The sequence below is a fragment of the Cajanus cajan genome, chromosome 4 (assembly GCF_000230855.2).
Source record: "Cajanus cajan strain Asha chromosome 4, NIPB_CcT2T_4, whole genome shotgun sequence".
NCBI lineage: Eukaryota > Viridiplantae > Streptophyta > Magnoliopsida > Fabales > Fabaceae > Cajanus > Cajanus cajan.
This window is the reverse complement of record NC_138520.1, coordinates 64,399,895-64,413,919: the sequence shown is the minus strand read 5'-3', so window position 1 is coordinate 64,413,919 and position 14,025 is coordinate 64,399,895. Positions and strand designations below refer to the sequence as shown.

At 30.3% G+C, this 14,025-nt stretch overlaps 1 protein-coding gene across 11 annotated transcripts; it reads left to right on the top strand.

Moving 5' to 3' along the window:
- Positions 1-10,727: 10,727 nt before the first annotated feature.
- On the top strand, positions 10,728-13,422 carry LOC109788419 (proton pump-interactor BIP103). Of its 11 annotated transcripts, none has more exons than XM_083072796.1 (6): positions 10,728-11,267; positions 11,364-11,415; positions 11,540-11,602; positions 11,794-11,875; positions 12,425-12,480; positions 12,995-13,422. In XM_083072796.1, exons 3-6 carry the CDS (start codon positions 11,570-11,572, stop codon positions 13,175-13,177), a joined length of 354 nt encoding a protein of 117 aa, XP_082928922.1. In that variant the 5' UTR covers positions 10,728-11,267; positions 11,364-11,415; positions 11,540-11,569; the 3' UTR covers positions 13,178-13,422. The 11 variants fall into 11 exon arrangements, with proteins under 11 accessions (XP_082928922.1, XP_082928921.1, XP_020202731.1 ...); XM_083072795.1 differs by having other exon boundaries at positions 11,364-11,434; XM_083072798.1 differs by having other exon boundaries at positions 10,738-11,267; positions 12,372-12,480.
- Positions 13,423-14,025: the final 603 nt, after the last annotated feature.

The following is a 14,025-nucleotide window of genomic DNA, read 5'->3' as shown; positions in this document are numbered from 1 at the left end:
ATACATGATTTGAAATTTGATAATCCATTTTGCAAGAGAAGGATAATCATGTCTTTTTTCACTCTTAATTTATTTCTCAAACATGATTTGAGATTTTATATTTCACTTTGCAAGAGAAGGGGAATCATGAGAGTTGTCTTAGGCCAAATTTTGGGACATATAAAAAATTTTAAGCGTTACTCATTCTTATCTTCTTTTTTTTTTACTCTTAATTTTTTCCTCATATATATGATAATTCATTTTGTAAAAGAAGAATAATCGTATGAAAACTATTGAAGCCATCAAATTTTGGGACATATAGGGAATCTAAAGTGGTATTCTTATCTTTTTTTCTTGCTCTTAATTTTTTTCTTTATACATGATTTGAGATTTGATAAGTCATTTTGTAAAAGAATGAGAATCAAATGAAAACTATTGAGGCCATCCAATTTTGAGACACATGAAGAAGCATATGTTAAAAGGACAAGAAAATTTTATTTAGTTTTCATGCAACAAGCATCAAATAAGTTAGATTGGTAATCTCCATTTCTTTCCAAAATCAAGTATACTTAAATGTAAAATAAGATACTTACCTAACTAGAATGAATAAAATAGATATTTTTTCCAAATTAAGTTATGTGTATTAATTCTTAATTCTTAATACGATAATGATATTTTTATATAGATTGTTTAATCAATTCTTTTGATATCATTATCTAGCATTGACGTTATATGTTGCTTAAGATTTTTAAATTAGATAAATTCTTTAAACTATATTCATTACGAGATTTCTTTCTTATTTGTATTGAGAATTTTTTGTCCTACTTTAAACTATCAATTCTGTTTTATTTAGGATTGTTCGTGTTCCAGGAATTATTATATAAAAAGAATTTTATCACTAATGGATATACAACAATGAAGTAATGGAGCGGGGATGAATAGTCAAAACATATAAATAAAAATCATTGTTGAAAGAATATTATCGTATTTTTTAATACCAATTAAAATAAAATTTTAATTACAAAATCAATGATTAATATTTAATTATAAATTAAATATAATTTATAACCATATCAAGTATAACAATTAAATGTATTTTATAACTATCAGTTACTAATTATCTATAGATTTTAAAATTTTATTATGGCAATTGTCTAAAGAAATAAATATTTAGTATATGTTTTATTGATTTAATACAATTCATGTGTTTGGATAAAAAATAAAGCAAATTGTTTGTACTTGAAATGAGATGCGTTGAGAAATGAAAACATGTAATTTAAAATGAGATACGTTTATATTTTAAATTTAGAATTTTACAATATACATAAAGTTAAAGGATTAAGGGTTAAATATGTTTTTGGTTGTTAAAAAATTAACTCTATTTGGTTTTAGTCTCTCAAAAGAAATATTTTCATTTTGGTCCTCCAAATTCATATAATATCTATTTTTAATCTTTTTTAAACACGGTTAACTTTTGTTGTTAAAATAGGTTACTTCAACGTTCAAATCATCATAAGTTTTATTGACATGAAATTTTTTAGTTTAAAATATTAATTATTTTAGGATTAAGTTAAGTTTTAGGATAAAAATTAATTTTACATTTAAAACTTTTTACTATTCACTCTCAAATATAGATATGAAGATTTCAATAATTCTTTCTTTTTTTACTTGAGTTAAGAGGTCTCCCACCAAACTGCAATAAAATCTTCTCTCAATTCAAAGCAAAGTTTTTTTTTCCCTTTTATCACCATGTCCATAAATGTTCTATTTGACACCTTCATTGACAACCCTCTAAACTCAAAAAATTGAGGTTGAAGAATGAGCATTATTTAGTGTATTGAGGTCTATGGAGAAATGATGTCTCCAAAAATTGAAAATTTGGAGTTTTGAGGGTTGTCAATAAAGGTATGAACAGAACATTTATGGACATGGTGATGGCGGTGGAGAGAAAAAAAAAACTTTACTTTGAATTGAGAGAAGATTTTATTACAATTTGGTGAAACACCTCTTTGTTCAAGTAAAAGAAAAAAAAAATTACTGAAACCTCTATATCTGGTATGAGAATAAATAGTAAAAAGTTTTAAGTATAAAATTAATTTTTGTCCTAAATCTTAATTTAATCATAAAATAATTAATATTTTTAATTGAGAAAATTCCATAATAGTACTAAAGTCAAGAAATTGTTTTTGAAGGACTAAAATCAAATAGAATCAATTTTTGAAGGACTAAAAACATATTTAACCCAAATATTAATATATAATCTATATCTAATAAAAAGAAATACACAATCTATAAATAAACTTCAATTTAAATAATTCTTCAAAATCATGTAATTTAATACTATGAAATTTTATCATTTGAAACATTAGAAATATATTTATTTTTATAGTACATTATTACTAGATTTTTTTATCATGCATTGTAATATCATTTTCAATAAATGTAAAATTCATCTTATATATGTTTATCCTATTGATATGTCAAATAATTTTATAATACAAAATAAGTATTTTGCAAATTTAGTGTCATTTAATTTTTTCTTTTAAATTTTAAACGTTAATTAAAGTTGTCATTATATTTTAAAAGTAACATAATATAACTGCCAATTCAATACATATTTAAATCTTTGTTATCTTATCATATTAAATTAATTATTATATAAAATTTTACATATATATTACAATGTATTCGACAATTATAAACTCAATCTACTTCCCTTTTTTCATAAAAAAAATACAACAAATTAAAATAAAATATCAAAATTTTCAATATATTGTATCTATTGATTTATCAATCCGTCCTTTTCACAGGCTAATATCTAGTTATATTTAAAATGTGAATAACGTATATTTTAAATATATAAATTATATTTAAGATGTATGATAAATATTTTATATTATAAAATAAAATTTATTTTTTTTATAATTTATTTAATAATATTAAAATTTAATTTATAAATAATTATGATATATAAAAGTAGAATTAAATATAAAGTTAAAAAAAATTCTTAAAAACTCTATCGTTTTAGCGTAAAATGACTATTTATATTATATATATATATATATATATATATATATATATATATATTATAGAAATTAATCATATATGATCATTATTTTTATTTTATTATAAATTAAAATATTTAAATAGTCATATAGATATAAAATATTCAGATCATAAATACTACGTGGTTATAGACTACATAATCATTTATCGTGTTAAAAAAAATTATTTTTCGTGAATTAGAGGTGAAAATAGTTAAAGTTGTGCCCAGTCTGAGCTTTTTAAAAAAAATAAAAAATAAAAAATCAAAGGCTCAAGTTTTAAGGCTTACCTAAAAGTAGCTTGATTTTAACGTTGATTTAAAAATTTACTTTATCACAATGTCTTTTAAATAAGTATAAGAAAATATCCGATGAAACAAAATTACATGAGTTATCATATATACTAGCACAAAAAAGGCACTCCGTGCCTGCATTGTATTAAAAAAAATTAAAAAAAAAAGTTATTCATAAAAAAAGTAATTATTAAAAAATAAATAAATAATAAAATGGTCCATATATTTAAAAATAAAAATAAAAATTAAATAATAAAAGTATATTAATCTAATTGGTATTATGGTTAATCTATTAATTTTAAGTTCTTAAATTTGATATAAAAAAATATTTTTTCTATTTTTTTAAAATAGAAGGGTATAATGGCCCAAAAATTGTGGAGACCAAGGTGGTTACTAAAAAGGGTATCCCCTTTATATATTAGTATAGTTAAAAAATAAATAAATAATAAAATGGTCCATATATTTAAAAATAAAAATAAAAATTAAATAATAAAAGTATATTAATCTAATTGATATTATGATTAATCTATTAATTTTAAGTTCTTAAATTTGATATAAAAAAATATTTTTTCTAATTTTTTTAAAATAGAAGGGTATAATGGCCCAAAAATTGTGGAGACCAAGGTGGTTACTAAAAAGGTATCCCCTTTATATATTAATATATATATATATATATATATATATATATAAGGAGAGTTTAAACGACACCAGTGTAACTTTTATTAAGTGTTACACTACCCTCAATAACTTTATATTAAATGTGAATTATATAAATTCAACCGTTAGATTGAAAGTTCATATTAATTTATATGTGTATGTCAAATCACTCAATAACTTTATATTAAATGTGAATTTTATAAATTCAACCTTAGATTGAAAGTTCTGTACTCTTAGATCATATATACAAAATTTTATAGTAATCCAAGATGATTTGATACTTCATTCTTATAAAACAAGATTGACGTAATATATTTATTTTAAAATATACTAAAATATGAACACTTTGATTACCCTGTTGTTCAATTTATATGTGTATGTCAAATTTTATTAAAATTGAACAACAGGGTAATCAAAGTGTTCATATTTTAGTATATTTTAAAATAAATATATTACGTCAATCTTGTTTTATAAGAATGAAGTATCAAATCATCTTGGATTACTATAAAATTTTGTATATATGATCTAAGAGTACAGAACTTTCAATCTAACGGTTGGATTTATAAAATTCACATTTAATATAAAGTTATTGAACGGTGTAGCACTTAGTAAAAATTACACCGGTGTCGTTTGAACCCTCCTCTATATATATATATATATATATATATATTATAGGGATTGAAAAAATCAATTTTAAATTTAAAAATAAATATTATAATTATTTTAAAAGATTAAACTTTAAATTTATTTATTTTAAAATAATTATAATATTTATTTTTGCATTTTGGATCGGTTTCTGGTTTATAGAAGCACGAATGGTGGATTGAATGAATTATGTTGAGAAATCATTCGTCTCAGGATTTTCAGGCCGAATGGGGAATTTCTTAGTTTTGATCTCGTTTTGGTTTGCATGTTGATGTTTTAGGTTGTTTTAGATGCTTTACTTTGTTGTGAATGCTTGGAACTAGTTGCATGTGTTGGGGTTTTCAGAAATTGCAGATTTTTGTTCCATTTATTTTTTCAAACTTAAAGTGTACATCTTTGAATTTTAGTTAGACGCACATGCGTCGAGCAGGCCTTCAACAAAGAGTTAAATTTAGAGCCGTCAAAAGTGGACCGAGACCCGTGGACCAACCCGGCCCACCTTGAAAACGGGCTGGGCCGGGCTAAAAAAAATTAAAGTTTCATAATAGGTGGGTATATCTCAACCTGGCCTACTTTGACCCGGCCCACCCGGGCTAAACCCGTGGTGAGCCGGGTAGCCCACCAACCCACCATTTTTTTTATTTATAATTAATTTAAAATTTTGAATTTTGTTAATAATTTTTTTTTAATTTTTGGTGGGCTGGTGAGCTGGTCCATAACCCACCAACCTGTGGTGGGCCGGGCTGGGCCAAATTTTTTTTGAAAAAATTAAAAGTGAACCATATTAGGTTAGCTCATTTTTAAAGTGAGTCAAGGTAAGCCGGCCCACATGGACCGACCCACATGGACCAGGTTGATTCATTTTGACAGCTCTAATTAAATTTCTCCTTCCTGTCGAGCGTAAGGTTAGTCGTGCCAGGAACTTGAATTAAGCCTCTGGTTGAAGAGCATGTGTGAATTGAGGCACGCGGAGCCCAATATTAGCAAATGGTGGTGTGAGTTCTGTAACATATAATTTTATGATCCTAAATTTAATAATAAAATAATATTTTCATATAACTTATAACGTAATTATAAAATTAATAATATTTATAATAAAGACAAAAGAAAATTTCATGAATGAATATACATATAGTTGGATTTTATATACATCATATACTATTTTAAAATATTTACAATAACGTACTTATTTACAAATTATTTATTTTTACATTTCTACAATAATGATTACATATTAGGTTGAAATAAATTTGTTATTGGATTGACATGATTGACTGGAGTAGATAAAAGGTAACTACTATAGGGTCATACAACAGTGGGAATTTCCTTGTTTAGAGAGAATATAAAAGTTGATAGTCTTATGCCATGAAAAGTAACTGAATTGGCAACTCTATCGATGCTCTAATTCATTCTAGAGAATACAATCGATATAACTGAAGTAAAAGGGTCAGGTATGTCAAGAAGATCCATCTATTTGCATTATAATAAATTTAATTTTAAAACAAAGAAAAATAAAGAGTGTAACGACCCGGCTAGTCACTACACACGGCATCGCACACTAGAAACTCCAGACAGATAGAACAAGTATATAAATATATGATCTAGAATATATAAATATACTAAGTTCTGGTCTGACTAGGGTTAAAGTGCACCAAAGAAAATTACAACCGAATGCTACTATTCCAAGTAGCTACAATCAAAATATCCACACAAGCATAACAGCTCCAAGGTCCACCGGAGACTCATCCCAGGACGCCCACCTAATCCTGTTCTGCTCCCATACATAGTATGATCATCGCAGTCCAACAACATGGAAAACAACAAAGGGTAAGCTAGTATTCTTTAAAATCAAAACATATCAGCAAAGGCATAATAAGGTAATTAAATTCATCGCTATAATTATCAGCACATCTGTACAACTCATACTGCTCGACAACATCAGCACCGCGATGCGGTTACATCAACACTGCTTAGTAGCAGCAACAGCACAACAACAACACCACTTCAAGTGGTTAGAATGGCCTCTCACTTAGGCACACATCAGCACCAGCTAGCGGTTATTACAGCACCACGTATGTGGCAAACAACAACACCGACTTAACGGCTACAGCACCACACTATTTGGCATAGTATAGTATGGCATAACACAGCTCAACATGATACAACACTGCACAACCATTTAACAGGTTTACTAATTGCATATATTTCAACCCAACAGTATACATCTAGTACAGCTAAACATGTTCATCATTTTATCAGCTTAAATCAACATAACAACACCTAATCTGACCCAACCATCTTGTCAAATTACTCACCCAACAACAAGAGTACACCTAAGTACCTAAAACAACTTTCCACTTAACCAAATCACTAAATGTGAAATGGCAATCATCACAACAAACAGCGCATCGGGAGTTATACTACTCCTACCATGCTCATCCTTATCTCATATGAAAGATAATAAAATTTCCTACAACTCTCATGAAGACACCAAGTCTCAAATCCTTCATCTACCTTGTTAAAAATCCAAAAAAAACCGCAACAGCTACAAGTAATGCTGACAGCTTGACCCCTCTTCACTAAAACGGCCATATCTGGAGTTCTAAAACTCCTTTTCGAGTGATTCCAATGCTATTGGAAAGCTAACATCCAAGGCTACAACTTCCATGAAGACCTTGAGACCAAATTCGGTCATCTAGGCCCAGCGCTGCAGCGCTCAATCTAGCGCTTTAGCTGCAACTTTCGGCCAGTTCACTTTTCTCCTGGGCTTTCTGGGGCTGTAGCGCCCAATTCGGGGCTGCAGCTCAAACTCTCTGCCAAATTTAATTTCTCCAAGGCTGCAGCGCCCAACTCAGAGCTGCAGCTTCAGGTCTCGGTCCCCCTTCATTTCTCTTCCAGTTTATGGCTCTCTTTAGCGCTTCAGCTCCAAGTGCAGAGGTTCTACACTTTCATGGCTTCCCTCTTCATTTTCCAGCTATAATCTATCATGATTTACTCCAAAACATGATCTACCTACGAAATCTCTACTCATTTTGTTCATATAACTTAGAAAACACCCGAAATTCCACATGCAAACACCCAATTTCAAAAAATATTAATGTTCAACTTCCCATCAAGAAAATCAAAAGCTCCAAATTTTCATCAGACCCCAAAACCCCAAAAATGTAAATCTTTCAAACACTCAAGATGTCACATTTTCATCAAGGAGTTCCAAGATACCAGCTTTATGTGCATGCAACAACAAAACAAAGTAAAAATCCAAATTTTTGACTCAAGACTCCAAAAAACCCCAAAGCCCAAAATGTCCAGCAACTCAGCCAACATAATCCATCATCATCAGCCACAAGAGTCCATAGAACTCGTTTCAGCCAAGCAAAACCAAAAGAAAACTAGCTTCCCTTACCTTAAATCCAGAATTTCAAGCTCCGGAAACTTGAATGGAGAAGAAGAACGAAAAGGAGCTTGAACAAAGGGGGAAGAACAAGCTTGCGGACTCAGATCTCGGACAAGGAATCCGTTCTCCTGCCACTAGCACCTAGGGTCACCAAGATTCACCACCGAGAATTTGAGAGAAAGGGAATGAGTGAGGGGAAAAGAATGAGAGAAGGAGGAAATGAGGGAGAGGGAGGGAACGGGGGTCTCACAAAGAGTGAGAACAATTATTCAATAAATACAAATAAATAAATAGAACGTACAAAATTATTTGTAATCAATATTAATTATATATTTTGGATTTTTCTTATTGTAATGTATAGTGACTAGTCAGGATAAATGAGTTTTATCATAATCTTAAATAACAAAATAATATTTCACCTAAAGTTCTTTACTTATTTAAATCCCCAAGGTCAAACTTCAAATTATAAATTAATCCAAATTTTTATTCTTATAGCCATAGATTAACATTTATCTTTATAAAGAATGATAATATAATAATAAGTTGAGCTTAAGAAAATTAACAAACTATATTATAATTAGAAATTAAAAAAAAGGTTTAAACTAAACGATTTAGAACATTTTTAATTATATAGGATTTAGTATAACATAGTTTACAGAAATAAGATATGTTTAAAAATATTAAACTAATTATATGACAGTTGTAAATATCATAAAATAATAAAACAACATAAATTAGTAACACCTTATTGACTATTTAATATTAAAAGTATCATAGATTAAACAGATGAATGAAGTTAGGATACTTCACTAAATAAATACACATAAATATAATATAAAATAAATAAATATAATAATATCAAAAATTTAAAAGGGATAAAAAATTTCCTCTCCTTACCTTAATAGAAAAGTGGAATTGTTTAGAGCCCAAGACCGCATAATTTATTCTTTTTACTTTCCTTATTCTTGCTCTTTCTTTCTCTTCTTTCTCAATTTCTCTCTTCTCTTCTTACTCTCTCTTTCGTAAATTTTTCCCTCATGATGGTCCCCTCCCCCTTCCTATTTATAGGGAAATTTGAAATGATTACTTTTTTTTAATTAACTTAGTTGAAATTGAATTATACTTTGCACTCCTAGTTATTAAGAGATAAATATAATTATTTGAAGATAAGATCCCGTACAATATGCAACAGATAAAATCTTTTGCATTTTTTTTTATTTAAAAAAAAACATCTTTCTTCTACCTATAGGATTATAAAATTTTATAATGTCATTACATCTTATATATTTCCATTTTAATTTACTAGAAATATTGTGATAAAAAAATTTAATCCATTAAAATTATAGAAAAATATTGTATTTAATCTCTATTTTTATTCTAAAATATGACAACTAGAAATTTAGACTATTACTTTAAGAATAAGATAATAATAAAATTAAGAATATTATAATGTTGTACTAGAAATTTAGAATGTTACAAGTTCTTTGCTGAGGTCACACCGAGCGCGAAGAGGAATTCACTGAGTGCAACCCTAGCAAAGAGTCACACCATTTTATGCACTGAGCGTGGGGACTCCGACGTTGGGCGCAGATGAGACAGAGAGTCTTGGGTTGATTCACGTTGAGCGAAAAGCCAATTTCCCTAGACACATTTTAGATGGTGAGTCTTTGACTTGCCAACACCAGGCGCGGGTTAGGGCATGTCGGGCACGTTAGCACTAGGGAATACTCTGTTTCCCTAGTGCTAGGTGCGGGCTTGGGAGCACGAGTTATTGATAGAGATAAGTGGTGTATGTGTGGATTTAAGTTGTTTATAAATTGTCTATGGTTGATGATGTGATGGTGATGTAGAGATATATAAATTGTTTATGCTTTAAAGTTGTTAAAGTTGCTTATGAAAGTTGATTTAAAGTTGTAAGTTATTTATGTTGTTTAAAAGTTGTTAAGTTGCATGAAAGTTGACTATAGTTTTAAAGTTGTTTATTGAAGTTGTAATATGATGCCTATTCCTATAAAGTTGAATAAGATGTCTATTGTTGTAAAGTTGGGGACATATGATAAAGATATATGTCCTAAGTTGATGATACATAGTACTAAAATGATAAGTGAAAGTTATTTTAATGTTGAATTCCTTATTATTGTGTGGGCAACATGAAAGTAGTCAATCCATGTTATGTTTGAATGACCAATGAGTAAGGTATCTAGTTAGAGAAATAGTCTTTGACTAGGTACTAGAGGACGCGTGGTACTTAAAGGGTAGTGGATGAGCTAACTCTACATGTGGATCGGTGATGCAAGTCAAGGTCGTGGTAGGCTTATACCTAAACCCTTCTACCCTAACAATAGTACTGGACCTTCAAGTCTAAGTGGTACACTTAAGCAATCAACTATTGTTGTCTATGCCTAGTTCTCTTCGAAGTTCCTAATGTTGTCCTATACTTAACCTGTTGAGATAGGTCTAAAGTTGGATTCGGTAGGGTTTATGCCACCTAGACTACTCAACCTCAGTTGTTGGATATCTTCTAGTTGTATATGTGTGACGACGCATTAGTTGATGTTGCATATGTTGTTATTGTTGATGTATTTGTTGCATTACCACTACTACAAAAATACTATTTAACATCGCCATATTTACATAGAACCGATGTAAATTATAAACGCGGTAGCAAACTTGTAAATAAATAAAAAATATAAACATATTTACATCGGTTGGGAGGAGAAACGATGTAAATATACGAAATTCTACATCGGTTTTGCTTATGACCGATGTAGAAATGGCACCCTAATATTACCCTGCGAAGGCACTACCCATTCACTCATGAGCAACATAAACCTAGTCGTCGCGAGCAACGACGGAGACCTCACCACCACGCAATGGGAACCTCTCTTCTTCGCTCCCACGATTGTCTTCAAGGCCCCGACGCAATGCCCCTCTATTCATCTTCCATTATATCACAAAGAAACCCTAACCCTAGCCCCAATCCTTCTCACGCTCGCCGGCGGAAGGTCTACGACGGCGATCGCTCCGGCATGGTGGTGAAGGGCCCCGGCGCGAACCTCGTCATGGGCCAAGTCAAGATCCTCAAGAGAGGCGAGAAGTTAAGCCCCAGCGCGAACCTCACCCTACGTAACCCTAACCTCCTCTTCTCGGTCCATTACGAGAGCCATTTCTTGTGAGTTTGCCAGAAACCATTTCTTGTGAGTGTTCATTGAGTTCAGATAACAATAATATGGATGAAGGTGTTTTATTAGAGAGGTGTGTGAAGGTTAATGTTGTTTTGTTTTGTGTTTGTACAGCTTTGTCTGGTTTTTTGTGTATTGATGGTGTTTTTGAAATTATGTATGGTTTAAGGTTGCTAGTAAGACGAATGACTCTGTGGGTGATGGGATGACCACTCTCTTTTGTTTGTTTCTCAATCCAGGGTTTCTATTATTTCTTGAATGTTTTGATATCAGTTATAGATGTCTCAATAATGTTAAATTACTTGTCGTTTCCATTTTCTGATATGACTATATGAATTTTCTCAGGCAACCAATAAATTAAATGATGTTAAATCAATGAAGGGGACAACATACAGGATGGCTCCTGAGGTTTGCCTCCAATCTTTACTTCTGATGTTAAATCTTTTCTTATTTCTAGAATTCATTGTCTTCTCATATATAGCAAGAAGCATCCCCTTGCTTTTGTGACCTTAAAACTTTCTGGAATTCTTCGGTTTTTGGTGTTTCATATTTTGATTTCTTGATAGCATGTCTATTAATTCTTAATTTGGAATATGTAGGTTGTAAAAGGAAAAAACCAAGCTTATGGGCTTCCAGCTGATATGTGGAGTCTGGGATGCACTGTACTGGAAATGTTAACAGGTCAACTTCCATACTCTAATTTGGAATTTGTATGTGTCATTATTTATATGCAATTCTCTTTAGTCTTTAGCCATTGGCATCACATAGTAAGGGTGATCATGTTACACTTGAGAAAAACAATTTTGACTTTTGATAGTGAAAAAGGCTAGTCACTTGTCATCACTATTTTTTTTTTTTTTGTACATTTCAAAGTAGCTAAAAATAATCAAATTTCATGCTCAAGAGCACAGAGCTTGATCAAGCTCAAGTCTTTTTGGGATTTCAGTGGAGGGTAAGTGTTTAAATTCGTTTCATTTTACTTATAGACTCATTTTTATTGCATGTAATTTACTCTGAACTTCATTACCCTTTTCTAGCTTTGTAATGGAGTTAACAGATTCAGATTCATTTGATCCTGAGTATCGTTTCTTTTTTGTTTCAAATAAATTTTGGAATTTGATCATGCTCTTGTGAATCTGTGATTTTGAATTTTGTTGTATCTTTGCGTTGTTCCAAGAAAAAGTGTTACTAAAATGCCTGGAAAACCTGACACTGATGATTGGCACGTAGAGCGTGGCGTAAGTTTCAGGGAGGATGATGGTGATATTCGTAGGCAGCCATTGGAGGTAATGACCTTTATTTTGTGTTCTTAAGGAAAGTCATGGCCCAAGCTATACTTCCTTCTTATTTGTCTTGGTTTATTACTTTGCATAGTGAAACCAAAATGTATTGATTGCCATAGAAATCTTAATTACAATTTTAATGACCATGGTATTGATGCAAGCATTTTAATGATAAGTTTTTTTGAACACAAAATAATCTAATCAAAACATGTACCTAAATGTTTGTCTTGGCCATTATCAATTAAGTTTTCTGGTAATTTCAAATGGTGATATATTGATTTGCATGACTTAATTTGAAAACAAAATGTCTACGAAGCAATGACAATTGTCTTTTTGTTGCAGCTCTGTGTAATTTCATGTGTTCATACTTCATAGGCTTTTTGAACTAATTTGTGTTAGAAGTTTCACAGCATAATTCTAAACTTTGGTATAATTTGTATATAGGTATGACTGGGATAGTTGATTAAAAAATGTCTTATTATTCAAAAGGCTCCTAAGAATTTAATTTCCATTGCAGCTTATTGGTGGTGATTTGGATGGAGTGAAGAAAGAGAGACAAGCACTTCGGTCCAAAATCAAGCAGATTGATGATGTACTCAAAACCATTGACAAGGATATCCAGACTCTACAGGATGAACTGGCAGTTGTTTCTCAGAAGAGGGACAAATCATTTGAGAGCATGCAGCAGCTCAGAAAATAGCGTGAGGAGGGGGTATGTTTCACTTTAAATATGAGAAAACAGCTCAGAAAATAGCTCATTTAATCTTGGTATTTGTAAAACCTGTATCTATAACTCGTTGTTTTAGAAATTTAGTTGAAATTGTAACAAGACTCTTGGAGTTCTATCAAACTGGAAATTATTTAGCACATCTGCTGTCTTGAATCTCGTAAAGGAGAGTTTTGTCCTTGATTTAAATTTCAATAAAACATGCTTTTTTTTATATACTTTTGTTGTTCCTGGTATCTATAGCATTTTTTGTGTGCAATAAAAGTAGTTCCTCACTGTCAGCGAAATGCATAACTTTTATATTATTATGTGTGTTTGCATTTTCATGCTTTGTTTCTAGTGGAGTGTGTAGACAATAGACGACTTTAGTTGTGTGGTTTAACGGTTTTGTGTTATGGTGTTGTCGGTGGATTGTTATGCTTGGATTTGGCTTATAGTGGTGCGTGTTTATGATTAGGGGTTTGTGAATCGTGTTGTGGGGGGTGGAGTTGGGAAGTTTGTTTCATTTTTTTCATTTTCTTTACAAAAACAGCTTTATTCGGAAAAAAAAAATTTGTTTGCTGAGGTTTTAGTGGCCCCACTTATATTTGTTGCACTCTTGGATTTGACTAGTTAGAAGATCCACTTGTGTTTTGATACTTATTTTTGGTTTGTTTCTTTAATGATATACATTTATTGATTTATATTTAATGTCTGTAAGTACTTGAGTTCAACTTTTTTTTTTGGCGTTACAAACAATTGCAAAGCTTATGGTTGTGCAAGATTCTAGTTAATTGCATTTTTTCTATTAGTTTTTGCATGGATGATTAATTGCAATTTGA